Source organism: Tenrec ecaudatus, chromosome 10, assembly GCF_050624435.1.
Source record: "Tenrec ecaudatus isolate mTenEca1 chromosome 10, mTenEca1.hap1, whole genome shotgun sequence".
In the NCBI taxonomy this organism is placed as follows: Eukaryota; Metazoa; Chordata; class Mammalia; order Afrosoricida; family Tenrecidae; genus Tenrec; species Tenrec ecaudatus.
This window is the reverse complement of record NC_134539.1, coordinates 32007463-32035248: the sequence shown is the minus strand read 5'-3', so window position 1 is coordinate 32035248 and position 27786 is coordinate 32007463. Positions and strand designations below refer to the sequence as shown.

The 27786-nt window shown below is 50.6% G+C and overlaps 2 protein-coding genes across 3 annotated transcripts; one reads left to right on the top strand and one right to left on the bottom strand.

The window, feature by feature from the left end:
• Nucleotides 1-12989: 12989 nt before the first annotated feature.
• On the bottom strand, nucleotides 12990-16077 carry GALT (galactose-1-phosphate uridylyltransferase). 2 transcript variants are annotated; one of them, XM_075560066.1, is made up of 11 exons: nucleotides 15927-16077; nucleotides 15457-15626; nucleotides 15237-15312; nucleotides 15100-15148; nucleotides 14853-14982; nucleotides 14709-14765; nucleotides 14436-14558; nucleotides 14014-14146; nucleotides 13831-13914; nucleotides 13411-13565; nucleotides 12990-13156 (listed from the first exon to the last, which is right to left on the bottom strand). In XM_075560066.1, the coding sequence occupies exons 1-11, from the start codon at nucleotides 16006-16008 to the stop codon at nucleotides 13082-13084; spliced, it is 1134 nt and encodes a 377-aa protein (XP_075416181.1). In that variant the 5' UTR covers nucleotides 16009-16077; the 3' UTR covers nucleotides 12990-13081. The 2 variants fall into 2 exon arrangements, 1 of the variants encoding a protein (XP_075416181.1); XR_012786435.1 differs by lacking the exon at nucleotides 12990-13156 and having other exon boundaries at nucleotides 13432-13565; nucleotides 13724-13914.
• Nucleotides 16078-21857: 5780 nt separating this feature from the next.
• SIGMAR1 (sigma non-opioid intracellular receptor 1) lies at nucleotides 21858-24969 on the top strand. The gene is made up of 4 exons (XM_075560065.1): nucleotides 21858-22145; nucleotides 22286-22486; nucleotides 22584-22676; nucleotides 23916-24969. Exons 1-4 carry the CDS (start codon nucleotides 21995-21997, stop codon nucleotides 24140-24142), a joined length of 672 nt encoding a protein of 223 aa, XP_075416180.1. The 5' UTR covers nucleotides 21858-21994; the 3' UTR covers nucleotides 24143-24969.
• Nucleotides 24970-27786: the final 2817 nt, after the last annotated feature.

The following is a 27786-nucleotide window of genomic DNA, read 5'->3' as shown; positions in this document are numbered from 1 at the left end:
GCATTCCGTCAGTGTCCAGTGATTTCCAATCCCTCTCATAAAAGGCTGATGATTCCTCTGGGGACTTGATTCCTATTTCTAGAAGCAAACCTGGGTGCTGAGAATGAGTCTGGAGGACTTTTAGCAATGCCCTGCAAGGTATCTGCCTCAGGTGATGGAAAAAGACACATCTGGGTTAATCTCATCAGATAAGGGCAAAGGTGATTTAGCAAAACTGGACTAGTCTCTTCCAACGGAGGTAGAAAGACTAGTTCTACACAAAAGTGATGCAAAGGAATTTAGGGACTAAATGTCACAGCTTCCTCCTGATATGTCCAGACGTCCCCATTCTCATTTCCAGGATCCCATTTCTTCACAATCAATGTCCTCACTTTAATTTCAAGTACTTTTCCAGGTTGGGGATTCAGTGGGTGCCATACTTTAGCCATTCCGGGTTTGTTTCTCAACAACCTCAGCTCTGCTACTCTAAAGACCTGTTGATGTGAACCTATTAAAGACCCACCCAGGGTTCTAGGTACCTAACAGGATTATCCCTGAGCCTGTTCTGCATGAAGAAGTTCCTGCACAAATCTTTGTGGAGATCGTTATAAAGACCACCCTCCTTGTTTGTCTGTGAGTAGAAAAAAACTGACTCTGATCACTGGGGTCAGAGTGATGTCAGTGATATCGAAAACAGCCTTCCTCCCTTTCTGATGAATCTTGACTGAGAGGAGGGGCGGGCGCCAGGTGAGGTGTTCCACGTCTCCACTCACTAGTCCTTGGTATTCTCTGGGGATCTGGTTTTCTTGGTCTGGTTACTTGTTAGAGTAAACCAGCCTCTAACAATCTCAGGTCCACAGTCGCAATTGTAAGAGAATAGGAAAGGTAGGAGAGAAGATAAAATAGACACATTTCATGGTAGCATGCTCACCTCTGAGATGGCCGTGATCTCAGCAGACAGGTCCACGCAGAGTGGGAGGAGGAGAGGGGGTGCCAATATATTTCTAACCAAGGCTTATATATACGCGTAGGGGTGTGCAAGCCCCAATTGCATACGTCACAGAAAGGGGCTGTACCATAGGCTATACAAGCAATGGGAAGGGAACGTTCTAGGAGTGTACAAGCAATAGGGAGGGGAGGGACTAGGTACACATGTGACAAGATGGGCGAATCCTAGACTCAAGATGACAGCCTAACTTTGGTCTTCCTTGTGTTGGCTCCACCTATATGGCCTCTAACTCAAGGAAACAATCCACTATCCTTATCAGCAGGGAGTGGGCCCCACCCTTTGTGGGACAAACAATAGTGTCTGAATGTTCGCTATGGCTGATGCCCTCAGTGAGAATACCTCTAAGCAGCTGACCTCACAATGCCCTAGCGAGCTGTGTGCCAACCTGGCGAGAAAACTTTCTGTGGCTCACACTTACTGGTCAAACATAATTGCTGGTTGTTTGACTTCTGATTTGCCTGTCACTATTGGGGGACCTAATCCCTCCTCTATTGGGACACTTGGATTGACTGTTTTGAATTTGTTTTATAAAGTTTGAATTGGAAAAAAAAAAAGGTTTGAATTGTTCTTAGACATTTATTCCTTTGCCATGCATTGTTTCCTTTGCCCCGTTGGCATCTGCTTCTGGTCTGGGAGTCCCCAGTATGGGCCTTGCCACTACAGTGCCAGTAGAGTGAGCCCCCAGTGCAAGAGGCTCACATCTTCTTTCCTTCCTTTGCGACCTACTCTTACAAGGAACTTTCAGTGACCATCCGCCAGGCGAAATCGATTTTTATCTCTTTTGCCTGTTTCTTCTTAGTTTCCTCTGTCATTGGCCATGCCTCTCATAAGCCTATTATCTTAGACAGTCTTTTATCGAACTTTTCTCAAGGATTTTCTAGAGATTATGGAGCAGATCGGCCACAAGATGAGCCCCCTTCGACTAAACTTCTGTCCCTAGAAGCTGAAGATTCAGACTGATGGGGGCCGGGAGGCCCCCAGGAGCCAGTGGTCACTGCATCTGTAAGGAGTTACCTTGTGTTTGGGCTGGGTCCGAACTAGGCAACCCTGTTTGGACTAAGCTGAAGCAGATCCGGGCCCTGCACATCCTACACATCCACACCAGATAAGACGACCAGTGAAACCAGATGTTCTGGTTCTAAGAAAGCCACAAGTTGTCGCCAAGCATTTCTCCGGTGTCCAGACCCCATACGCTAGTTATCATACATTCCTCACCACCCCTTTAAGAACCCTCGCCCCCAGCTGCTGAGCACAACTTCCCTGACCTGTTGGCCCAAGTCACAGAGCCTCTTCGGGGAGCTCCCCTCCAGCCCCCTTTTTCTTTAATAAATAATTTTATTGGGGCTCATACAACTCTTATCACAATCAATTGAGTAAAGCACCCTTATACATTCATTGCCCTCATCATTCTCAAAATTCGCCTTCCACTTGGGTTCCTGGAATCAGCTCGTTTCCCTTTTTTTCACTTCCCCTTCCTCCTCCCTCCCCGCTCCCTCCCCCTGAACCCTTAATAGTTTATAAATTATTATTTTATCTTATCTTACACTGCCCGCATCTCCCCTCACCCACCTTCCTGTTGCCCATTCCCCAGAGAGGAGGTTACATGTAGATACCCGAGATCGGTTCCCCCTTTCTACACACCCTTCCCTCCTGGTGTCGCCACTCTCACTGCTGGTCCTGAGGGCTTCATCCATCCTAGATTCCCTGTTTTTCCAGATCCCTACTGCACCGCTGTGCATCCTCTGGTCTAACCAGGTTCGCAAGGTAGAATTGGGATCATAATAATTGGTGGGGAGGAAGCGCTGAAGAACTAGAGGAAGGTTTTGAGTTTCTTTATTGCTACACTGAACCCTGAGTGACTCATCTCCTCCCCCACTACCCCTCTGCAAGGGATGTCCAGTTGTCTACAGATGGGCATTGGGTCCCCATCATGCACTCCCCTCATTTACGGTGATATGATTTTTTTCCCGCCTTTGCTGCTTGAAACCTGGTCCCCTCAGCCCTTCATGATCACACATGTTGGTGTGCTGTTTCCATGTGGGCTTTGTTGCTTCTGGGCTAGATGGCCACTTGTTTACTTTCAAGCCTTTAAGTCCCCAGACGCTAAGCTGTTTCTGTTTCTGCTCTCCTTTGTTCTGTCAGTTACGTCTGTCTTCCTCCCTGTTCCTCAGTTTCCCTTCACACCTTGTCGATACTGATACCAGAGCGGAAGTCTCCATTCTAACCAAACCTTTAAGAGAGCCCACCAGGAAACCTATTACTAAACCTTAGAAGCAGTGCATTAATCTAAGCCTTATTTAACTGACGTCATCCCCTTTATACCTGACCACCTCCACCCTCACCCCACCCACCCACACCACACACACACACACACACACACGTCTGCATTCCTACTCGGATGCAGTTCCTGCTTCCATGTTTTGCTACCTGCAACTTGTTAGGCTTCCCTTTTCGATGATGCTGTCCAGAGAATGTTGCCTGTTCTGCAGGTACCCCTTGCCTCTGGCTGATCTAGAAATTGGAGGGAGGATGCCCAGAGGGCCCAGAAAGGGCTGGATAAGCATAAGTCCAGCCCCCAGGAACAAGTCCTTGGACCAGTGGGTGGAGTAAGGGACTCCACTTTTCCTATTCCCTTTTGGCCCATTTCACCCCCCACCCCAGCCCTCAATGTTGCTACCTTCCTTTCAACTGGAACTGCTGCTCGCCCATCCCATGCCATTTGATCGCTATCTGTTACTCTCTCTGGAAGATCTACCCACTCCTCCCCACGGGTTCTCCTCTCCTCAGTCTCCTGATTTTTCCACCAGGTTGCAGGGCAGCTGAGCACGGGCCCTGTACTGCCTCATTGCAAACAGGGAGTCCCTTAAATCACTTTTAAAATGAGTTGTGTAGTCACCATCAGTTCTAGTGCTCCTTCCCCACATCCCACCTTCCTTGCTTACACCCGAAATCCCCTTACTCCACATGTCACCCACCACTCACCCCTGCACCCCCTGGAGTCCCTTGTATCAGTTATTGTTAGGCAGCAACAGGAACTGGTGGGGCAGGCAAGTGGAGCAATACCCTGACGACAGTGCTCAAGGGTGCGTAACAACTCCTGATGATGGCCTTAAAGCCCTGCAGCAGAGGGATGGCAGCTCCGGTAGCATTGTTACATTGTCCCTGAGTTCTAACTGCCCACCTTGCAGCACAGCCGAGCCACAATGGAAAATTCTCCAAACGGCCCTACCCCAATCCAGTACTATAAACCCTTCCTCTCCCCGCCCCCCTCCGGCAGCACGACTTCTCAGGCCCTGAATTAGGGACCCCGTGAGCCCCTCGCCTGGGAGGTCTGAAATAAATCTGTGAAACTGTATTCTACCTTTGCCTTCTTTCTTTCTTTCCGGCACCAAATCAACCTCACAGTTATCACTATGCATCTACTCCTGAGCTCCACAAACTGGGAAGCCCAACAGGAACAATAAAGTATAGAATCTAAATAAAGTGGTAAGTCAAAGACTACAAAGATAAAAATACAAATAATGAGTAAGAAAGAAGAGTCCATCCATATTTTAAAAGTCAGAGAATAATTTTTTGGTCATGGAACAAGTAAGAGATTCTTGCACCTGGAACAAATTCAGGGTAAGTCTATATAGGGAGGTCAACTGGCCCACTATCAAGTTCGATCCAGTAAAATCAAGATTACAGTGGTCTTTGCCCGATAGTAAGGCTGTTCAAGATTCTTGCCTGTGGCTAGAGGGGATTTGCCAATGGTTTGATCTGGCTAGATACTCTGCCGAAGAGTTTGGGTTCCCACTGATCTCCGTAGCCTTCTACACATTGGATGTTCTGGTACTTTGCCCTTTTGTTTTGTTGCTCTGTTTTGTTTGTGTCTGTTTTGTCTGTGTGCTTTTTCTTTTGCCAAAAATTGGCTCAAAGGCATTTGGAAGTCAGCTCACTGAACAAGGGCTAATCCTATCATTCCAAAGACCACACAAGAGGCTTCCAAAGCACAGCCTGTGCCTCCGGCCTCCTCACACAGTGGATGGGCGGTTACACCTGGCAAGTTACATCCTTTGTTCAGTTCTATTGAGTTAATGAATACACGGCCAAGGATTCCAATTTCCCTAGAGATGACTGTATTTAGATTGGGCCAGTAGACCGGTCCTTTAGGCTACCACCCACCATCCGGTGATCCCCTAATGCCTGGCTTGCTGCCTAGAAAAGGTTCAGGGCTTGGCCAAATGCCTAAGGCTGTGTCCCAGCAATGCCAAGGGTTGCTTTTACAGGTCTGAGGGCCTCAGGTTCTGTGTCCCAGAACCTCCGGGTAGACCCTGGGTCTCGGGGCTTCCTAACCTTGCTATGTGTTTTCTAGATTGGCAACTGTGATAGTTGCATAATCTGGTGTCAATTTGAGGATTAAGAGTGTAGGGGTGGGATCTAGCCTGTCCATCAGGATGTAGCCAATGAGGCCTCTGTGTGAGCATGGCTTTCTCCCGAGGATTCTGGGAACACCTCCTTGGAGGTGGGACACATGCTCCCTCCCCAAGAGACTCTCTACTGGCAAGACGCATGGGGCTATGCTGATGGCAGCAAGAGCTCTTGAGATCGTTAAGGTTTATTGTACCGACCTGGCCGATAAACACATGGAGGATTCACTGAAGGGCAGAAAAATAAATGGCTCGGTGAGCCTCGCCTTTCTAATTCTCAGGTCTCTTGCTCTCTGATGGTCGGACCAGGCTGCAGCTGCCTTAATGAGTTCCCTGCTTCAGTCGGCAAGGCTCACTTCCTACAAGACATCCCTGAGGAGAAGCCACATGGACCAAGCCTGATGCAGCTCTGGGTGCTGGAGCAGCCGTGTGGAGACCCCTGCCAGTGCTGAGATGCTTACACGCTCACTGATTCTGCTTTCCTCCTGCAGTCAGTTGCGTGTGTTTTGTGAGATTGAGGGGGACTTTGTAGATTGGTGTTGGGAATATGGCCTAATGTCAGATTTATGGGCTTGGACAGCACTGGGTTGGGATGCTTTCTTAATGTACACTTACCCTTTCTATAAAACGTTCTCTTATGTACATATGAGTTTCTGTGGATATGTTTCCCTAGTTCACCCAGACTAACGCAGCCCTGGACCTAGAGGAGCCACGTGGAGACCCATGCCAGCACTCGGGTGCTTACACCACCACTGGATTCATACAAGACTACCCACTTTCTGGCCTGTGATCGTCCTGCATTTGGCACCGTTGCATGTGTTGTGTGAGTGTGAAGAGGACTTTATAGTTTGGTATCAGACATATGGGCTAATATTGGGCTTATGGACTTGATCTGTGTAGAATTATACTTTCCCCCAGCTTTGTCTTCCCCAAAGATACGCCAAACATTAGAGGCTATTTGCCAGCACATGGGAGGAGGTCAGATGCTTAGAGACATCCTCCCTGAAGGCAGTCAGTTGCCAGACAACTGTCTGGGCCCACCACAAGAGGGTCCCACTCCCTGCTCTTAAGGACAATGGGCTACTTCTCCCTAAAGGCTTGTGACCATAGGTTTGGTCCCTGTACTGATAATGGTTTCCATGGAGATCCAGAGAACAGGTCAAACCTGCTCAGTGACATCCAAAATTAGGCTGCCATCATGAATCCAGGATCCTCCCTTCTTGTCACATGTGTGCCCCCAATCCTTCCCCTTCCTATTGCGTGTATATCCCTAGATTGTTCCCCCCTCGTTGCTATATAACCTATAGTGCAACTCCTTCCTGTGACATATGTCTTTACCTGTAATTAGTGGGCTTGCATGCCCCCCCCAAAGATATATAAGCCTTGGTTAGCAGTAAAGATCCTCTCTGGTTCCCTCTCCTCTCTTTGGCTCTTCCCATCTTCTCTCCCCGAGTCCTCGATGCTCTGTTCCCTTTCCACCTTGTCCTCCTTCTCCTCTCCCTCTCTCCGGCTCTCTCCATGTGGACCACCAAGTGGGGCTGAGGTGAGCATGCTACCATGAAATGTGTCTGACTCCATTATTTCAATCTGTCCTCTATCTCTCATGCTCTCTATGGCTTTTATTATAATCTTTATACACCTCAACTGTATAATTGCACCTATTGAACCCACAATTAGTTGTGGGGGCTGACCTTTCCCCCACAGATCTGAGCTGGGCTGGGATGTTTTCTCAATATTCAACTGCTCTTGTATATAAAGCTCTTTCTTATACACATACGAGTATCCCTCTAAATTTGTTTCTCTAGTCTACCCAGACTCACACAACAACTAAGAGTCCATTCCTCAGGGAATGCCTTTGCATTCTGTCTCACTGGTCTAGATTTGACTCACAGATGCTAAAGAAGTGGACACTAGTGTTCTTCTGCAACTCTATCTGGCCCAGTACAGTCCAGGTGATGAGAATCCTGGCCGAAGCATGACACACCCTTCCTCCCAACTCTAATACAGTTAGAGCTTTTCTGCAAGGGGGTGGGAAAGTGGGCGGAAGTCCCTTATCTACTGCATTCCTCTTCTTGAGAGACAGTAAAGACCTTTGTTCCCAAAGTACCATAGATCCTATAAAGGGCCCAGTGTCTGGAGCTGAGAGCCCTTCAGCGCCAGCCTAACTACACTGCGTCTGATACTGAACCTGTAGGAGCTGAGAAGGAAGCGGGCCCCTCCAAAGTTCCACCGTTGGTAGAGGCAGCTGGAGGATTTGATTCGCAATTGATTCATAAGCCTTTCACCCTAATTAATCTCAAGAAGATTAAACGTGACCTAGACAGCTATGCAGATCATTCAGAACAGTACCTAGATACCTTTCAGCACCTCACCTGGTCTATGACTTGCTCTGAAAGGATGTAATAATAATCCTAGGGCAGACGATGACAGATTTTGGGGAAGAATGAGTACCAAAGGAAGCTAAAATTAGGTAGCTGGCTTACATGCAATAAATGAGAAATACCCAGTTGGAGAAATAGGTGTGCCCTCAACTGATCCCACCTGGGATGACAATGATCCCACTGACAGTGGGCATGGGAGTATATTCTAGTGTGCGTCAACACTGGACTAAAGTCAGGGAGACAAAAGGCCATCAATTATTCTAAAGCAGCAGCCATTAACCAGGGGCCTAAAAAAAAAGTTTTGGAAGCTTCTTGGAACACCTGGGAGAAGCCCTCCTCAAACACACCACATGAGATTTAGTTTCCCATGAAGGGCAGATCATACTGAAGGACACATTTCTCATAAAGACTACATCAGACATTCAAGAGAAGCTCTAGGAGTTAGTACAACAGCCTCAAGGCATTCCTCTAGATCAGAGGGTTACTATTCCAGTGCTACCTTGTAGAAGAGAGGCGGGAGCAAGAGGCTCAGGCTCAGGCAGAGAAGGAAAGCTGCCAGGCACGCATAGGTACTGGCCACGGGAGCTAATCAGTGCCCATCTACTGCCGCCCAGGTTCCAAAGACCCTGGCGCAGGATACAAAATGCCATGTGTGTTGGCGTCCAATTTACTGGGCAAAGGAATGCCCTAATAGAAATAACTAGGCCTCTACAAGGCCCATGCTATCATTGTGAACAAACTGGCTACTGGCGGCCAGTCCTATGGGGAAAACCCAAGAAGAGAGTAGTCTGCAGGAGAGTCTGTAGCTACTAACTGAAGACTGAAGCAGCCCAGTCAGATGGCCCGGCAGCCAAGGATTGCTGTTACGGGTCTGAAACCCTGGTTGTGCATGGAGGTGGCAGGTAAGCCAGTATATTTTTCTGTGGATGATGCTGTCTACTCTCTCCTAACCTGCTTAGACACTAAAAAGTAGCTTGGCACTGTGCTTGGAGACCACAATCCTCAGGGCAAGTAGAGAGAATTAATCAACACTGAAAACCAACCCTCAGGAAATTGACACAAGGGACTCGGATGAACTGGAAAGATGCCATGCCAGTAGCTCTGGTACTTTTCAGAGTTACCCTTCATGTTTAAGCCCCTATGAAGTTCTATATGGGCAGTCTTTCTCATAACAGAGCTGGCTATGAATGCCAAAGTGTCCTTCATACAGCAGTATGGCATAAGGGTAGCCCAATGCCAAGAGGCATTCCATCAAGATGGGATTACCCAGGCCCAAGGGGAAGAAAAACTACCCCCTTGTGCCTTCCTGGAGAGCTATTTCTTATAAAAATTGGGAAGGATGGGTCCCAAAAGTCCTAGTTCCAATCATTCTGGAAGGGTTCTTTCCCAGTAATTCGATCTACCTCTATTGCCATTAAAGTTCCAGGACAGAGTGCATGGATCCACCATTCCCAGGTAAGCTGTGGAATCCATTGGAACAGGCCCCCTCAGACTCAGATCAAATGGAGAATGACTGGTACACCTGTGCACCACAAAGGGCCTTCAGATGGCGTTTCGTTGGCGCCCTGAGTAAGTGCTTTGCAGAAACCCGCACTTCAAACCCACGGCAGCCTTTCAGTGCATAAATGTGATCGCCCAGTTCCTGTGTTTAAGCTTGCAGGCTATGCCTGTCAATTCAGTGTTAAGAATACCTCCTGAGATTACCTTTGGAATCTTCCAGTGTGAGGTTAACTCACCTTTCAATGGGCATCGCCATCCCTGGCTCTTGCCCTAGCCTTACCTACACTGTTCACCTGCTGTGTCTCTTCCCGAAGTCATCAGATTACCAATGACGCTGTGTGGGAGCGGATTGTCCCGAGATGAGTCTTGGGAAAGGAATTCCCGGGTTCCTGACTAACAGAGCACGCTGTTACAGGACAGACTTCGAGTATGCAGGACCACCACATTCCCACGGTTGAGGCAAGGCCCCTAGCATTGAGCTGCCAGCTCAGCCCAAGGAGCTGAGACACTGCATGGTCTGATCTTCAACTAAGATATCCCTGGGAAAATGCTGACACACCGCTCTCTGAAGATGCTGTTATACTCCCTATCTCCAGACCGTAGACAAATTGGCGAAAATATTGCTTTTTTGCCTTCAGAGAAATGTCAACAGACCTTTAGTGTGATCATTTGGCACAGAATGCAGGTATGTGACCAGTGCTGGACATAAACTTGCCTTGACTAAAGATCCGGACCTTGGACTCCCTTCTCCTCACGCCCCCTCCGCCCCAACTTTGTTTCTCCTCATTCTTTTAGCCTTGCAATCCTTTTGTAATTGCAACTAGGCCCCTCCTGTCCCTGATCAACTTGGTTCTCAAAATACTGAGCCAAGATGGCCATCCCTGGGATCCCCAATATCTCGATCACCTCAACCCCATCCACAGGACTCCTGAGTGGATGACAACCTTCTCAAGAGGGCAGGAAGGATATGGACCCCAAACCCCTCTTCGTGCTCATGTGTCAGCCGGAAGTCCTCAGAACGCCTAACTGCACCCAGTGTCTGCAATTATTTGGGTCCATACTCCTTCAGTGGGAAGTGAAAGGCCGGAAGGTTAGTGATAAAGGGCTTGTCCCCACCAAATGCCTGTGCTAAGCAGAAATTAGCTGGCCCTGCCACCTGCCTGATAAAAACAGAGGTGGGTAATCCCCATCCGCCAATCCCAGACCCTTGTGTGAACAAACATGCCAGTTGAAACCAACCAATCCTATATTGCCCCCAACTGGACTTGGTTTGCATGAAGCAGTGGGCTCGCACAGCTCATTGAAGGGAAAGATTTTAATGGCCCCTGCTCCATATGGTTCAACTCCTACCTAAAAAATATGCTATGGAGAAGGGTTAAATGGAACAGGCCCCTCTATAGTGCTGGCAAAGTGAGCAGCCCTGTAGGTGTGCCCCTGCTGTTAGGATTGAGTATTGCAGGTACCGCAGCCCTTGGTACTGCAGTCAAGGCTAAAGAACAGGACTTAACAGCTTTCTCCCATGCCATAGATTCAAGCATCAATAGCTTGCACATCTCCTTTGGACTACTCAATACCCAGATTGATTTCCCTCGCTGAAGTAGTCATTCAGAACCATAGAGGATTAGATATTCTGTTGATACCCCAAGGAGGGCTGTGTGCCATCCTAGGAGAGAGCTGCTGCTTTTACGTGGAATAGTTGCTAATGCTTTACAAAAGATCAAAGAAACCCTAGCCCAGCAACAAGACAGAGAAAGGCAGCAAAGCTGGTCCCGGTCCTTTTTAATTGGAACCCACGGCTGACCTCATTAGTCACCGGGATAGCAGGGCCCATCCTTGGAATCCTGCTACTGCTCATGTTTGGACCAGGCCTGCTCAATTGTGTAACTAAGTCTGTGCAAAATCAAGTTGATTCTGCAGAGTTGTTTGTTGTTCAGCAGTCTCATGAACCCTTAGAACCAGAAGACCAGCTTTAATTTTCACTATATGATTTAGGGGGTCACTGAAAAGAGTGGGGAAAGGGGGATTGGGAGGGAAGAGGAAAATGAGGAGCTGATATCAAGGGCTCAAGTAGAAAGCAAACGTCTTGAGAACGAGGATGGCAACAAATGTACAAATGTGCTTGACCCAATGGATGGATGGATGGATTGTGATAAGAGTTGTATGAGCCCCCAATAAAATGATTTTTTTAAGTGGGGAATATAAAGGCCTGTTGAAATTAGCCTATTAAAGAACCAGCCAGTGTTGCAGATGCAAAATAGGATTAGCCCAGATCCTGTGCTGCAGGAAGAAGTCCCTGCAGATCGCTCTTGGGTATAAAAAAGCCCTGGCTCTGAGTGACATTAGGGATAGCTGACCCTCTGGCCCACAGCATTCAAGCCGCATCTCTTCTGACCCACATCCTGAGGCTCTCTACATTACTCCAGACAATGAAGCTTTCTGTCAAAGGACACATAGCAGCTGTCAGGTCCTATGTGCCCAGCTCGGGCTGGGATTCTGAAGCCCAGGGGTCTTCTTCTTCTTCCTCCACTTAGTCTAGCAGAAGTAGGAGCAACCAGCCAGTTAAATTATACTTAGCTGTTTGACCAAAAAGAATGTTGAAAGCTCTCAAATCACCCGGAGTTTTCTCTCTCAGAAGTACTTGATGAGAAAAAAAGAAAAAACAAGAAAAAAAAAAAAAGTACTTGATGAGGAATGCCAGGATATTTGGCCTACCTCTCTGCCCACGCTCTGCAGTAGATAACAGTGCCTTCCTTCCCAGTGTCTGGCCTGCTGCTCCCATAGACAGTCACAGTCAGCATGGGCTCGAGGGCAGTGAGTTTGCTGGGTTTCCTTTAGAGTGGAAATAGCCATTAGTGCTTTTAATTCTAACCAGATTGAGGACCAATTCAGAAAACTGATCCTTAAGATTTTGTCCCTCTAGATCAGTCTTTCCCAACGTGGGTGATACTACCGCTGGGGGTGGGGGTCCTAGAACAATTCATGGGGGCTGCAAAATCAGGTACCTACACTTAAACCTGGATCAAAGGTTTTTAAACCGTTTCATAACCACTGAGTATTTATTTACTTGTTTAAATTTTTACTTTTTTGTTTGTTTGTTTCTGAAAAGGGGACAGTAGGCCGAATAAATTTGGGGACCTATGCTCTTGACCCATTTTTTTTTTGACCCATTTTTTATACCAAGATGGCCTTCGTTTGGATGCTAGAAGAGTAGAGATGATGAAACATATGTGAAAATACACAGGATGAGATTTACATCAAGGAAACAGCTCATGCAGTTGTGGGGACTGCCAAGTCCCAAATCCATAGGTCAGGTTTCAGGCTGCAGTCCTCTGCTTAGCCCACAGGGTTACAAGGGCCAGTGAATCTAAAATCTGCAGTCAGGCAAAAGCCTAGAGACTTCTGTAGGCTGGTGTCCAGAGAATGGAGGGGGGGGGGGGCAAGGAGAGAGACAACCAGAGGAGTGCAGGATCGAGGGCAAGCTCTGCCAAGACATCTACTTACAGCCCCCTCCCTTGCAGCTGATTAGATGAGCTCATCAAAGCACAGAGTGGAAAGTTATAGAACATCCAGGCTAGTGGCACAGCCTGGCCAGCGTGACAACATTAATCACGGTAGTAGCAAAGAAAAACTGGTCAGAGCTGAGCCTTCCACCTTTAACTCCACGCCCCGGGAGTTACCGTTCACACTGCTCTGCTGTTAGAATGGATGATGAAAGGTTGAGAAGCCATTTTATTGACCCTCCAGCTGCCCAGTCCCCAGGTTCTAATGCCCTTAGGCAAGAGTCAGGGCTCTGTGGTCAGGAACTAGCTGCTGTTTCCCCGGTCCTTTTGTCCTAAGCGGTAATGGACTTCAGGAAGTGCTCTCAGTCTCTCCGCAGCCTGGAAGGGAAATGGGTGGTAGTGAGGACGGGCGAGTCTAGCCCACAATGCTTCTAGTGCCCAAGAGACACTGGGGGGAGGGCCTGTGGGATTGGGAGCCTCGGAATAAGAAATGTTGGTGTCACTAAGGGTAAAGCGGTTAAGCAGTCAGCTCTTGGGTCTCTAGGGATGGCCAGGATGCTGTGGGAGTTCTCAGGGATCCCTTAAGGAAATGGGAGAGAAAAAGAGGGACCCAGGGTATCCTGAGTCCTGACCTGCTCAGGGGTTAGGTCCCTCTGAGCCTGAGCCAGCATTTCGTAGCCGACCATGAATTTCCGGACAGTGGCAGAGCGCAGGAGTGGAGGGTAGTAATGGGCGTGCAGTTGCCAGTGATCCCAGTCAGTCTTCTCCTCCAATCCCGTGGGTGCCCCTGACAGAAAGAAGAAGGTACTGATGGCTGGGGACAGCCCTTTCTCCAGTCTTCAGCCAAATCCCTTCTCCCAGTCAGCCTCCCCCCAGCACAGGGGAGCCCCAGGCAGTGCAAGTCAGCAAGGAGATAAGCAAGACTCCACCCTCAGTCCCAGCAACCTGTTCCTACTTCCTCCAGCAAGTGCTTCAAGGCCTGCTGGGAATTACAGCACAGCGGAGTCAGGAGATGGCGTTGAGGCTCGGTAAAGGTACTCCGAAAGGCTCACCGTGCCAGCCCATGGAATAGGGAAAGGATGTTTCAAACAGGTTGTCGTACTTGGTCAAGAGCTTCTTCATGATGGAAGCTAGATCTGGAACCAGAACTTGACTTTCAGTTGGGGGCCCAGGTGCTGACCCTGCCTGAGCCATCCTCACCCCCAGAGCCTGCCCCCCCCTCAGCTGAGACTCACCATCACGCTCGGCAGGGGTCAGCTCAGGCAGCCTACGCACGTGCCGACGAGGTAGCAGCAGTGTCTGGAAGGGCCACACTGCCCAGAAGGGAACCAGCACCAGCCAGTGCTCACTGGTCAGAACCAGACGTTCCTGCGTCGACAGAGTGGAGCTATGAGGGCACCACCATTGGTCAGGGAGGCAGGGGAATTGTCACAAATAGGCAGGTGGGGAAGTAGAAGAAAAACATTTTCTCAGAGCTCATAGCTTATAACCACGTACTTCCATCCTCACCCTAGTCTAGCCACCACTGGCTCCCCTTTGGGTGACTGCCATGGTCTCCTGACACATCCCCTTTGCTGGTTCTCTTCGACGCGTCTCCTTTATACACCTCACTTGGGGGCTAGAAGGCTAAGGGCTCCTTGGCCTGGTTCTCCCCCACCTTCCTGAGTAGTTCCTGGCGGCCATACTCCATCAGCAGAGGCTCCCCATGCTGACTCTGATAGGCCCGCTGGGATCGTTCCTCTCGCTGGGCAACATCTGGCAGGAAACTGCTGGCCCACACCTGTAAGCCGGCAGGAGCAGAAAAGAGCGGGCAGGCCTTCGGCCCAAAGTCTCCATATCAGGGGCACACTTCCTGTGTTCCCCTTTTTTAAACTGGCTCCCCTCCCTGATGGGGGGGGCAGTTCCAAAACGCCCAGAGACCCAGACACACCTGGCAGTGGGGGTGGGGATTGGAGCAGCCCATCATGGCGCCTTTGTTCTCGAAGATCTAGCAGGTACAGATAGAGAGTTGTAGCAGCCAAAATACAGCCAGTTGACTCCCTCCCTGCCACACAGCTAGGGAGCCTATCCACACCTGCACCCAAGGGTACTGGGCACCCAGCTCCTCAGTGACAGAGGCCCAGGCATCGACGACAGTCCGGATCTCAGCAACTGACATGAGTGGCAGAGTGATATCCGACCAGGGGTGGAAGCACATGACCTTACTAGGTGGGGTGGAGAGAAAGAAGACAGGAGGAATGGGGCTTGGTGTGCCGGGGCAGGACTCACCCCAGCCCTCAGTTCAGGCCCTGGGGTGGAGGTTATGAGAGGGGTATAGTTACCAAACTCCTCGGGCGGCCTTTGCTTGGAAAAGTGGGTGATCACTGAGTCCTGAGAGAAGGGGATGTCATTCTCTGCAAAAGCCCCAAAGGGGCCCGGGGGGTCCCTCATGCCCTACCAGCAGCGGGAGTGAGGGTACCTGGATTGGGGGCATCAGGCTGCAGCGCTGGGAAGTCGTTGTCAAACAGGAAGGTGCCATCGTAGTGGGGGTTCACCTAGTAGCAAGGAGTACCTGAACGAAGTTCTCGTTGCCCTGTCTGGTGGGCTTCGCACTCCACGTGAGGCTGAGGAAGGCCCTTCGTGGGATCTGACCAAAAGGAGGTCCACCTCCCCAGTGGCTGAGGGGGTTACAGGCTTACCTCTCCATTGGCTCTGGTGGCTCCGGGGCACAGAGGGTTGTGGGGGTCGTGGCGGGGCACTGTCTCCAGAATTGGAGGCTCCACTTGGCCCTGCCAGGGCCGCTTCATGCGGTGAGCTGACACCAGCACCCACTCATCTTGCAGCGGGTTGTAGCGAATATGTTGATGCTCTAGAGCCCCCCCCCCCCGTCAAGGTCAATTAGCTCGAGTCCTGCCACCCACTCTAACTGTGCCTCACCCCCTAGCAGCCCCAGGGCGCCACGCCCTGTGTCCCGTCCTGCCCAAGGGTCTCCCCCAGGTCCAGACTTGGACCTTCTCAGCGCTGACAGCCCACTCAACCTGGGGTCTCCCTTCGCCCCGCTCCCCTGGCCAGAGTGGGTGCGCGGACTCTGCGGGTGGGAGAAGGACTCCCAAAGGAATGGGTGGCTCCGGCTCCGCGTCCTTGCACCTCCCGACCGCCCTGCAAGTACCGCTCGCCCGGAAGGTGGTTTCCGTGGCGTCCGCCTCTGACGCCTGCTGGCGCTGCTCAGGGCCGGACCCACTACGCGACATGAGGCGCCCAGGGAGATCGCGGTGGACTGTGTGCGGGGCCGCCTTCCCCTTCCAGCCCAGGGGCCGCTCCGCCCCCGCCGATTGGCCGATCGCCAGCACGTGACCGCCGAGGGCAGCCCTCCCTCCCTCCGAGGGGCGGAGCTCGGGACCGGACCGGATCCTGACGCGGGGGACACTGGAGGCGGGCCGGGGGGCGGCGGAGGAGGGAGGAGGCGAGCCGCTTTAATGAGGACACTTTACCCAGGTCCGAAGCCTCGATTCTTGAAGAACTTTGGTAACGGCTGCCTATTGCAAGACGTAATTGCTGCATTCCTTCATTCATTCGTTTGCTTATTCAACAAATAAAAGAGCGTTTTACGAAATTCCTACCTGGTGTCAGGCGCCTAGGCTCCGCGTGGGACTAAGGATGCGTTGCATGTCCGTGTGCAAAAGCCAGGCACGGCTTCTGCCTTCCTGCAATTTATGTTCTGGGGCCGAGAAAATGCAGGATCCCTGGATGCACGTGAACCTCAGGATCTGGCTCCGCGCCTGCCTGGGGTGGGCACGGAGGGGAAACGGGGCTTAACCCGCTGCAGCATAACTCTGGCCTCCAAGGTTCCCTTACCATTGCTTTCCCCACCAAACCACTCCCTGGGGTCCCTTCCCGCAACCCAAACTGGCCCCTAGGATTTCCAAGACTGTAATTCTTTAAGGGAATAGAATGCCTCTTCTTCCTCCTGCCCAGTGGCTGGTAGGTCCAAACGCTGTGGTTAGAAGCCCATGTAACCCACTGCCCCTCTAGGGCTCTCTTCCCGTCAGACAGCAGAAATAGGTCTGGGAAAAAATATCTAGTTCTGTTTTCCTCTGTCTCTCCCACACACAGAGAGGGTGACCCCCAAAGCCCAGTGGGGTGAGTAGAAGGACTATAGAAAAACGAAAACAAAATCAAACCATCAACATCAAGTTCATTCCAACTCCCAGCGGCCTCATCCGGCCAGATCAGCAGTCCCTTCCTCCAAAGGCACCCATCTTTTGGTTAGTAACTGTCCTTTTAGCCAACTGCCCCATGGGGGCTCCCTAAGAGCCCTCTAAGAAATCTAAAGTCCTAAGAGTTCAGGACCATCTGGATGAAATTAAAAGTGCCTCCTTTACACGCCCTGTGGTGCACTTTTATATGGCCTTTCCAGCTATGGTTTTGTAATTCCCACAAAAAGATTAGGTACAAATAAAGAAATCCCCGTGTTCTGTTCATTCATATTCTCATTCTCTCTCTCTCCCTCTCTCTCTCTCTCTCTCTCTCTCTCTCTCTCTCTCTCTCTCTCTCTCTCTCTCTCTCTCTCTCTCTCTCTCTCTCTGTCTCATGGCACTGAGGGTTGTTGTTGTTTTAATGCAAATAAGGTGCTTACAGACCACCAATGGGATTAGGTAGCTTACTAATAGGTAGATGGCTCCTTTGTGGGAGTGAGACCACGGGAATAAGGTGCATGGAAGCCCGTGAGGATGCAGATAAGGGATGTGAAACCCTAACAAGGGGATTGGCTAGTTTAGGGTCACTGTTAGTCAGAATTCATTCCATGGTAGTGTGTTTTGGATGCTTAAAAAGAGCCATCTCTGAAGTAGAAGTGGGGGAGGGGACCCCGCTGCCACCTAGAAGAAGCGACAGGAGTGGGGTTCATCTTTTGGACTTAGGGTCCCTGTGCTGAGAACCTCTAGACCTGGGAGACAGCTGTCATACCAGAGGTACTGGTTGCTGTGAAGTCCATCCCAACTCGTGACTGCCCCATAGGGCCAAAAGGCTGTCTCCAGTCTTTTCTTCTGAAGTGGGTGCAAACCACCAATCTTTTGATTACTGAGTTCTTAACATCTGCACCACTAGGGCTGCAAAGAAAGGCCACAGAGGCAGCAGGGTCAGTCAGGAGACTAGCAGGAGACAGTGCAGTGAACCCCAGATTAGGCAATAGCAGGGAGGCCACAGCCAGGCCAAGTCAGGTGTTCTGCATCTGAGTTGCAAAAACTAGGTCATTGGTCACTTATCTAACCTCTGTCTGTTGGGGAGCCCTTAGACTAGAAGCTGAAAAGGTCACTAGTCTGTTATAAAGGGGGAGGGAATAGGAGTTGGTTTTTTTTCCCCCCTCACTGCCTTTGATGTTTGAATGGCTGGGTGGGAGAAGCATCCCCATTTCCCAAGAGTACTGGTACCACTTCCTGGATCATGCTACCTAACCCCTAACCTTATTCAGGCACATTTTCCAAGCATCTCCAAACCTCTCATCTCTCTAGGTCTCCCCAGAGAATGGTGGCTTCCCTAGCCGTCTCCCGCAAAGATTCTAGAGGCAGAATTTCTGCCGAGGCATCAAGGGAAGATGGCTGAGACTTCCAGGACCTCAAAAAGTGTATGCTGGAAAAGCTTTCCGAAGGACCACACAGGAGAGCTGCAGCCCCACTTCAGTCCCAGAGGGCTCTTCCTGAACCTGGGGGCAGAGGTCAGATTTGAGGGCTAGGCTCAGCTGCACAGACCATTTGTTAGAGATGGTCAGCTCAGAAGCACCACAAAGTCGGTATCGGTTCAAACTCCTGCATTCTCATCCAGCTAGTGAAGTCTTTCCCTCCTGAGCCAAGCCTCTCAAAATAAGTGTATGGCCTTGGCACAAGAAACTCCATTTTGAATCAGGCGCTTCCATGTTAGTTCTTGAAACTTACCCCTCACCGACTTCCCCCGCCCTTCCGTACACCACAAACCCTCCCGCTGCCCTTTGGCCCTGAACAGTACAGTGTAACAAGCCTTCTCCCAAAACTCAATGACTTCGCACCACAGTTCAATTGGGGAGAGCAGGGGGCTCGGTTTCATGCCGAATTCTGGGAGCCATCCTAGGGCCCCAGAATTCTCCTTTAAATCCTCAGTTTCTCAGACAATAGACAAGGGGGGGGAGAGAGCGAGAGAGAAAGGTAAATAATTGTATGGGAGATTGTAGGAAGCAGACCTGTAAGTGGCTATAATAATTTGTGACCTCTATAATAATGTTGACCTCTAACTGCAAAGCCAACTATGGAATGTAACTTGGTTGCCAGAGAGCAAAAAGAACGAGATTTGTGAATCTATAGCATGGTCTCTGCCACATGCCCCGTCTGTCTCCTGTGGAGAGGCTGGTGGTTTCGAACTGCTGACCTTGTAGATCTCAGCCCAATGTGTAAGCACTACACGGCCAAGGATGCTCCTCTTCTCCTTTATTACTAACACATGAAACACACCACTTCCCAGGCAATAAGTTCTTTGTAAATATGAACTCTGCTCCATTTCCATTTCCCTGGTAGAAGGCTGTCTTCATCAAGATTCTCCCGAGTAACAAATCAGAAGATAGGCCTCAGTCCAAAAGAGGGCACCCTGGGGCACAGAGGTTAAGCATCTGCTGCTTACTGAAAGAAAGGCAGTTCGAACCCACCCGTCGCTCCTCGGAAGAAAGATAAGGAAGGCTGTCTGCTCCTAGAAAGGTGCACGGCCTCCGAAGCTAGGGACGATTCTACTCTGTCCTGTAAGGTGGCTACGAGATGGAATCCACTCAAGAGCAGTGACTTGGGAGGGTTTTGTTTTTTTTGTTGTTTGGGGTTTATTTGGTTAAGTCAAAAAGTATTGCGCGCAGGTTCACGCAAACAAAAAGCATTAAGCAAGTTGCCACCATCAATGGAGGACTTACAGAAAAGCTCTTAGTCATAGGAGAGGGCTTTGAAATATCTGAGGGAAAATTCCATTTTCCTATCATTCTATTTCCCCATGGATTTTCTGAAGCCCCCTGGTCCCCTGGTACAATCAAGGGGGCTTATTTTGAAGACTTAAAAAAATTTCCCTCCCCACCACCATGATGCCCTTGCTCATTCCAGAGAGAGGGCAGTGAGGGCTGTCAGGAATTTCACTGTGAAATCTCACCCCATCGACTCTCCAGCTCCGATCTCATGCCTTCAGACTTTCCTTCCCAAAGCTCAAGGAACACAATTTGAGTCCCTCGAGGATGCCAAAACCATTGTGGGTTTTTGTGCGATGTAAATAGAAAAGCACAAGATTCTTTGGGGTTAGAGAGACAGAAATGCTGCCTTCAGAAGTGTACAGACCTACATGGTGGCTATATTGAGAAATAATAGGTTCACATTTTCATACTTTTGTATAAAGAAGGTTTCTGTGATTTTATAGTAATACTTTTTTTACTTACTCTCATGTAAACACACATATATGCATATATATACATATATCCATAGACATATACCTTGTGAGGGAGTTATTTTTTATTTACCCTATTTTAAAGTTGAGAAACTAGGCTACAGAGTATAGCTTACTCAATACCACCCAGCTGCCAGGTAGCAGGAACCAGGCTTTGAACCTAAGCAAATCCGCCTCCAGAATGTCTTTCCTCATCACTGTACTATGTGGCCTCTTTCCCTTCTTTTTTCAATCTTGTCTTCCTCTGTCTAGCCCTTAAATGTTGGTGTTCTCTAAGGCTCTATCCTTGGTTTGGTAGTTCCTATAATTCCTCTCTGTGAGACTTTATTAACTTTTTTTTCATTAACTTTTTAAGGCTTTTATTACCACCTTTCTATGGCTTTTCTAATGAGATCTCTAAGACTGATAAGCACTAGACTTACATTGTTTATGGCCACATCAGGCACCACAGAGCTTGGCATACACAGATGTTAAGGAAACATGTTGCTTGAACGAATGCCAGTTCCAAACTCTATCTCCAGACTGGCCCTGAGCTGCAGAGTGGGTTACTCAGCTGCCCACTGAACATGAGCAAGGATGTTAGCCAAGTAGGGGAGAGTTTGGATAGAGGGCAAAGACAATTACTGGAAGTGAGAATCAAATCCTGCTTCTCAAGCCCCTTTCCCTTTTTCCATCTCCACTGGCAGGGACTTCCTCCCTCACTGGGTCCATACTGCCGGCTCCCTCTCTCATCTTGCTCTAATTTAATCTCTATCCTGTAGCCCTAAACCTGATCTTATCATTCTGCAACTGTCTAATCCTCCGAGGTCCACTGCTCACATTCTGTGTTTCAGGACCAGGAATGACCTGTGGGTCCCTGGAGAACCCATATCAGCCTGGTGGCTCACTGTTCTACACTTGGCTGCTCACCAAAAGGTAGGTAGGTGGTTCAACCCCACCAGTTGTTCCGAGAACTAAGTGGCAGCCAGCTTCCTAAAGACATACACACTTGAAAACCCTAAGAGACAGTTCTATTGTGTCCTTCAGTGTTACCCTGTCTGGATTAACTTGACCATGGGTTTGGTTTGAGTCGTTTGGAGATTCAATGCTGTCTTACCCTTGGTGCCTTTCGTCTTTGTTCCCTAAACTGGAATGCCTGTCCCACCTTAAATTTTTTAAGTAGTTGAATTAATTATAGTTGTAATATAGAATATACAGGTCAACATCTTTCACTTGTACAGATCAGAGGCACCAATGACATCAGGAATGTTGTGCAACCATCACCAATATTTGCCAAATTTTCTATCACTCATACCTAAATCACTACAGAATCCCATCTTTCTTAAAAGCATTGAGCTAGAGCCTCCGCCAATCTGCCCTACGTCCCAAGGTGTAACAGTCTTTAATAACCGGGGTTCCCAAAGGCTCTGCTTCCGGATAGACCACATCACGGGCTATTTGGCGTAGGCGGGTCAGACCATTCCGGACCTTCCTGGAGTCGGATTCCGCGCAGCGTCGCGTTAGGAGAGATCCGCCTGGGGTCCCGTGCGTCTGCCGCTGTGGTCGTTTGGCCCCGCCCCCTGCCCTGGAGTGGTCGCGCAGCCTCCACTCCCCCCGCTCCCCGCTGGGAAATGGTTCGGCCCGAGGGCGGGGCGTGAGGCCTGGGCGGTTCTGATTGGCCCGAGAGAGCCAGACCACAGCGGTGGCGGCCGAGCGATTCCGGGCGGCGCGCCGCGGGGTCGTAGGCAGTCTCTCCGCGGGACTCGGGCTCGGCGCCCTCGGCTCTCTCCGCCGCGCTCTGCCAGGCCGCCAGCCGGGATGCAGTGGGCCGTAGGTCGGCGGTGGGTGTGGGCCGCGCTGCTCCTGGCCGCCGCGGCTGTGCTGGCGCAAGTGGTCTGGCTCTGGCTGGGCACGCAGAGCTTCGTCTTCCAGCGCGAAGAGATCGCGCAGCTGGCTCGGCAGTATGCGGGTGAGTGGGAGGGGCGGGCCGGCCCGGGGGACGGAGGGAGGGGAGCGGAGCCCGGGGCCGGTCTGGGGGCGCACCGGCCGAAGGTGGGGTCCCCGAGCCATGCGCCGGCCCTGACTCCATCCCTCCTCTGCCCTCGCCAGGGCTGGATCACGAGCTGGCCTTCTCTCGGCTGATCGTGGAGCTGCGGCGACTGCATCCAGGCCATGTGCTGCCGGACGAGGAGCTGCAGTGGGTGTTCGTGAATGCGGGTGGCTGGATGGGCGCCATGTGCCTTCTGCATGCCTCGCTGTCCGAGTACGTGCTGCTCTTCGGCACCGCTCTGGGCTCCCGTGGCCACTCTGGTCAGTACCAGCGGTGGGCGGGACTGGGAGGCTGCAGCGGGCCTTCATTTCTCACGCTTGGCACGGCCATGTCAGTGTTCATCTGATTGTTCCCCAGGACGCTACTGGGCTGAGATCTCAGACACCATCATCTCTGGCACCTTCCACCAGTGGCGAGAGGGCACTACTAAAAGTGAGGTCTTCTATCCAGGTTGGTAGACAGGCTGGGTCCCCTCCCGCTGGGTGTGCCTGTGGTCAGGGGAGGTGCAGAATAGGATGGCCCATCTTTCCCCAGAAAGCTCTCCTTCCTTCCCCCTCACCCCTCCCCACCCCCCAGGTAAGCCACAGGTGGTTGGTTGGGCCCGGGCCGGCAGGGCTGAGGGCTCCTGTGGTTTTCCTCTGTGGCTTTCACCTGGCCAAGGGAACAGGAAGCTTTGTATCTGCCTAGAATTCATTGGGACACCTGGTGGCTCTGTCCAGCAAGCATTGAACTGATAATCCCAAGTTCGCTCATTTAAACTCACCAGTGGACACCCCGCCCCCCAGCCCCTTCCCAGAAGGAAGATGAGGTGCTCTACTCTGAAGATGCACAGCCTTGGAGAACTTATATAGAACCAACTGGATGGCCATGGGGAATTTTTCATTTCGTTTTTAGGCACTCTTTGAGTGAGCCCTAGTGGCACTGTGAGTCAGGCGATAGGCAGCTAATCACAAGATTGCCGCCGGTTCACACCCACCAGGAAGCCCCTGGCTGCTCATGGGAGAAAGATGAGACTGGTCCCCAAAAGATTCAGTCTTAGAAATCTTTTCGAGGGTCACCATGAGTCAGAAAGCTAATGGCAAGGGGTTGGGTTTGGTCTAGGCACTTTCTTTCCCACAGCCATTGTGGGAAAGAAGGACAAGCTCCCGGCACCTCAAGGTACATGGTTATTTCCTTTTCCTGTGTTCTTTTCTAAGGAAGCATTTTACATTGCACATTGAGCTTTGACCTTTCAAGTAAGTTTGAGGTTGATTGATACAAGCATCACAGGCATTGGAATTCAATAGCTACATTTCTCCGAAAGCCTGACAAGCCTTTTAACCACCCCTCCCTGTCGAACAGGCCCAGTTCAAGGTTGGCTAGATTTCTGCTGGACTTGAGTGAGGCTTGAGAATGAGACTGTCAGGACACTCGTGGCCAGGTGAGATGCCAGTGAAGTGAGCCCCCTTCCCGATGGCCCTCCAGGGCTTCCCCAAGAGAATACATGGGCCGGGTGACGCCACAGAGGAACCTACAGGAGTGGCCTTCTTACCCCTCCAGATGGGAGACTGGCCCAGTGAGGCAGGGCTTGTTGATCTGAAACTCCCTCTCCATTTCCAAGCCTAGACCGTCAAAGGGCCATAGAATCAGCAGCAGTGGAGGGGCAGGACTGGGCTGGGCTTCTCACCATGGGTGCTCCATGTCTCCCAGGGGAGACGGTGTTGCACGGACCTGGAGAGGCCACAGCTGTGGAGTGGGGGCCCAACACGTGGATGGTAGAGTACGGCCGGGGCGTCATCCCATCCACCTTGGCCTTCGCACTGGCTGACACCGTCTTCAGCACCCAGGATTTCCTCACCCTCTTCTATACTCTTCGAGCCTACGCCCGGGGCCTCCGACTTGAGCTCACCACCTACCTCTTCGGCCAGGACCCCTGACCAGCCCGGCTTGAAGGAGGGGCTGTGGATGGACAGGCGTGGGCAGGCCCGCATGTATCCACTTGTGGGAGCCCCTGTGCACAGACAGGAACACACTCATCCCATGCAGATTCTGAGTTCCTGGTATGCCAGCAGGGGCATACATGCTTCTACATCCAAACATGGACACCCTTGGGAACACATGAAACCGATGCTGTGGTGGGAGCAGCAGCCCTGTCCTCACGCCCATCAGGAGAGGGCCCCCATACATACTAAGGGGGCCAGACCTGTTCAACCAGTGACCATTGCTTCACTCACTAACTCAGGCCTTCCTACATTTAGCTTCTTAGCCCCAGTCAGGGCTCTGGAGTTAGGGAGGGGGGTGGGCCTTACACGCTGCCTGGATTTGATCTCTCGCCCTAGCGAGCAGTGAAAGGGACAAGGACCTGCCCTTGGGGTCCACCTTTCCCTGCAGCTCTGATGCCCTCCCCCCATCATTGCCCCTGCCCTCACCATATGCCTTATCCCCCTTCTATTCCCCTGCTATGCAAGCACCTCGTGGCTGCCTCCCTCTCCCCCCATTAGCCAGATCAGCTGGAGAACCGGAGGAGAATGGTGATTTGGGACCCCACCTCCCCTTGGTGTGGGATAGGCTGGCCTCAGCCCTGGGTCCGCTACTGGGGAGTGGGCTGAAGAGGTGGGCCTGAGCCCAGGGGACCATCCTTGGCCTGCAGAAGGCCTGTTGCACATCCTCAGCACCACCCCCGGCACCCCCATGCCCCCCAGCTTCCAGACACTGCCCCTGCTGCATTCTCTGTCACGGTAATAAAGCCCTGTAAACACTTCCATTTCTTTGTGTGTCTGAGCAGCAGGAGGAGCTGTGAGCTGGGGGTGCCAGGGCAGGCCTCTCCCTTGCTGGATGCCTCCTTTCATCACAGTGGCTGTGCGGCACTCAGCCTGTGCAGAGAAAGCACACTGGCCCAACCCGCAGAAATACGTTTTAGGTGAAACCTTGAGATCAGCTTGTTTAGTCAGGTCCTCTCCACCACAGTTGTGAATACCACAATTTGAAAAAAAAAAAAAAAAAAATCCTGGGCTGGGTGAGAAGATTGTTTCTAACAGTCTGCCCTGGGTGGCCATGAGGTGGCAGTGTGCACCCACTTTTGAGCTGCAAGAGAGCTCTTGCTCACTTCAGTCTGCTTTTGTGGGGTTTGCAAGGCGTTATTTCCACCCTCACCCAGAACAGGAGTTGTCTCCTACCTCGGGTCTCTCCACGAGGGGGAAGCATGCCCACTACTCAGCAGTTAGGAGGGAGCCAGTGAGCTGGGACAAGCCTGAGGCAAGAGGCTGCCTCAGATGCAAAGTTTACCCTTGACCTTCACCAAGAAGCCATTGAGTGTGAACTTTAAGAGGCATTCTTTCCAGGGTACCTGCGCTTGTTTCCTGAGCCCTAAGCACCTCCTTGCTTTGCCCCTCATCTGGTCATTCCCACTTCTGACGGCTCCTGGTATGTTTGGTTACTTAAATGTGACATTAATTAACAGATATAGACATGTAAATTCTCATTAAGGAGCCCTGGTGGCGTAGTGGTTAGATGTTGGTCTGCTAACCACAAGGTCAGAAGTTCAAAACCAGCGGTGCCAAAGGGAGAAGCTGAGACTTTCTACTATAAAAAGTGAACAGACTCAGAAACTCTGTCCTAAAGGGTCGATATGAGTCGGCATCAACTTGACAGCAATGAGTTTGGCTTGTTGATTATCTCACCGGAAACAAGCTCTGGAGCTCTGAAGTGTGCAGCCCAGGTAAAATGGCTATCCCAGCCTTGGCAGACCGTGGCTGCATCTACTCCACTGAGCAGGAGTTGCAAAATCATTCTTTTCAAAGCTCCCTCTAGAACCCAGCTCTACCGCTAGGCTCATCTGTCAAAGATGCCTTCGTTTTCCCATCACCCCTTCCTGCCTCCCATAGCCCCCAGGACCCTGGGCTACTTCCTAATTCAGTGATCACTGCTTAGTTCTCAACTTTTATCTGACACAGTTAATTACTCTTAAACACATCCGTTGGTGTGTAAAACACCTCTCAGTTCATCAACTTCTGCTGAATCCTCACCTCCTCTGCCTTTGATCGCCCTCAGCTTAATTCTCAAACTTGTCTGTCTACCACACCTTTCCTCAGGTGATCTCAACTATATGTTCCTGGCTTTAAATCCCAACTATAGGTTTTGGCTATCAATTTTGTCTCTTCCCTGAGTTTCCAGTTCAGCTATCTAGCAGTCTCCGTCTCCGTCAGCACCTGCACTTGGATGTCTAATGGGTATCTCAAATCTACAATACTCAAAATACCTGGATTTTCCTTCAGCTCCTGCCCTTCCTGCAGTCTTCACTATCTCAAGAGCAGCTCCATTTACCCAGCTGCCCACTTCAAACACCTTCATGTTTGCTCCCATACCTTATTTTCTCACATCCAACATCGGATCCATCAACATAGCCTGCCAAATTTTTCTCCAAAACATCTAGAATCTATCCACTGTTACCACCCCGATAGGTAAGCCACTGTCTCAGACACCAAGTGCTGCTGTAACAGAAATACAAGTACATAAAAGTAGTCAACAAAGAAGACATTTATTTCCGCACAGTTTGTAAGGCATGACATCTGAATACAGGGAGCCGACTCTCAATGAGAACTTTCTCTGCTCAGCTCTGGAGAAAGTTCCTTCTCCCACCTGAATTGCTCTTGGGCAATCTTCATGTGGATTGGAATCATCGCTCTTCTCCCGTCTGCTTGCTTGTTTAATTTTTATGTCTCAAAAGGGATTGGCTTAAAACAGCCCTGCGCTCACCGGGTTCATTAACAATCAGGAAGCTGCATTCCCCAGTGGAATTGCTACTACACACACGGGTTAGGATTTACAGCACATATTCTGGAGGTGGCAATTCGTAAGCCCCATCATCCCTTTCTTGAACTGCAATGGCCTCTTTGCTAGACCTTGTCCTTATATTTGTGTGGAGCCTTGGGCTACCTGCCGAGAAACTTCCAAAGGCTTTCCGTCTTAGTCCTGTCCGTGCCTCTGAGGGCTTTTTACCTCTGATCAAGCATCAGACCACTTTGCTCATCGCCACCCTGTTCTCGCCCAATGGCTGCCTCGCTTTTCTTGCAGCGCTTGAAGCAAAGTTCTACTCGGGAGGTTTGCACTTGCTGCCTACTCGACACATGGCTCTTTCTGCCCCTCTTGCGCACGGAGTCCTTCCTTAATACTTACTTGAATACCCTATCCTCGGTGGTGGTTTTACACTGTGCTGGTATTTGCCACTGAAGTGGTTTCCATTCGTGGGGCTGAGCTCTGGGCTTCTAGCTGAACTCAATGACAGCAGATGGCCAGGCCTTTCCTGCTGAGGGACCATGGGGGGAATTCAAACCCCAAACCATTTGCACCATCTAGGGACTTTGGTTTTAAAATATGTTCAAAATATTTTTGATAAGTAGGCCTTCACCAGGAGCCTACTTCCCTTACCCCTTGGATAACAAGTAAATTCGCTTCTCGACTTTTAACAATTCGTGTTTGACAGAGGTGATGGGATGTGACCTCAGGATTAGGTCATAAAAGAGCATTGCCTTTTATCTCTTGGTCACACACTCTGGGGGAAGCCAGCTACCAGATTGGAAGC

Coding starts and splice junctions, on each gene's coding strand:
- GALT (XM_075560066.1), bottom strand. CDS start 16,008: ATGTCGCGTAGTGGGTCCGGCCCTGAGCAGCGCCAGCAGGCGTCAGAG. Junction 15,149..15,236: donor GCCTGATGCCCCCAATCCAG/GTACCCTCACTC, acceptor CCCTTCTCTCAG/GACTCAGTGATCACCCACTT. Junction 13,566..13,830: donor CTATTCCATGGGCTGGCACG/GTGAGCCTTTCG, acceptor TCTTTCTGTCAG/GGGCACCCACGGGATTGGAG.
- SIGMAR1 (XM_075560065.1), top strand. CDS start 21,995: ATGCAGTGGGCCGTAGGTCGGCGGTGGGTGTGGGCCGCGCTGCTCCTG. Junction 22,146..22,285: donor GCTGGCTCGGCAGTATGCGG/GTGAGTGGGAGG, acceptor TGCCCTCGCCAG/GGCTGGATCACGAGCTGGCC. Junction 22,487..22,583: donor GGGCTCCCGTGGCCACTCTG/GTCAGTACCAGC, acceptor ATTGTTCCCCAG/GACGCTACTGGGCTGAGATC.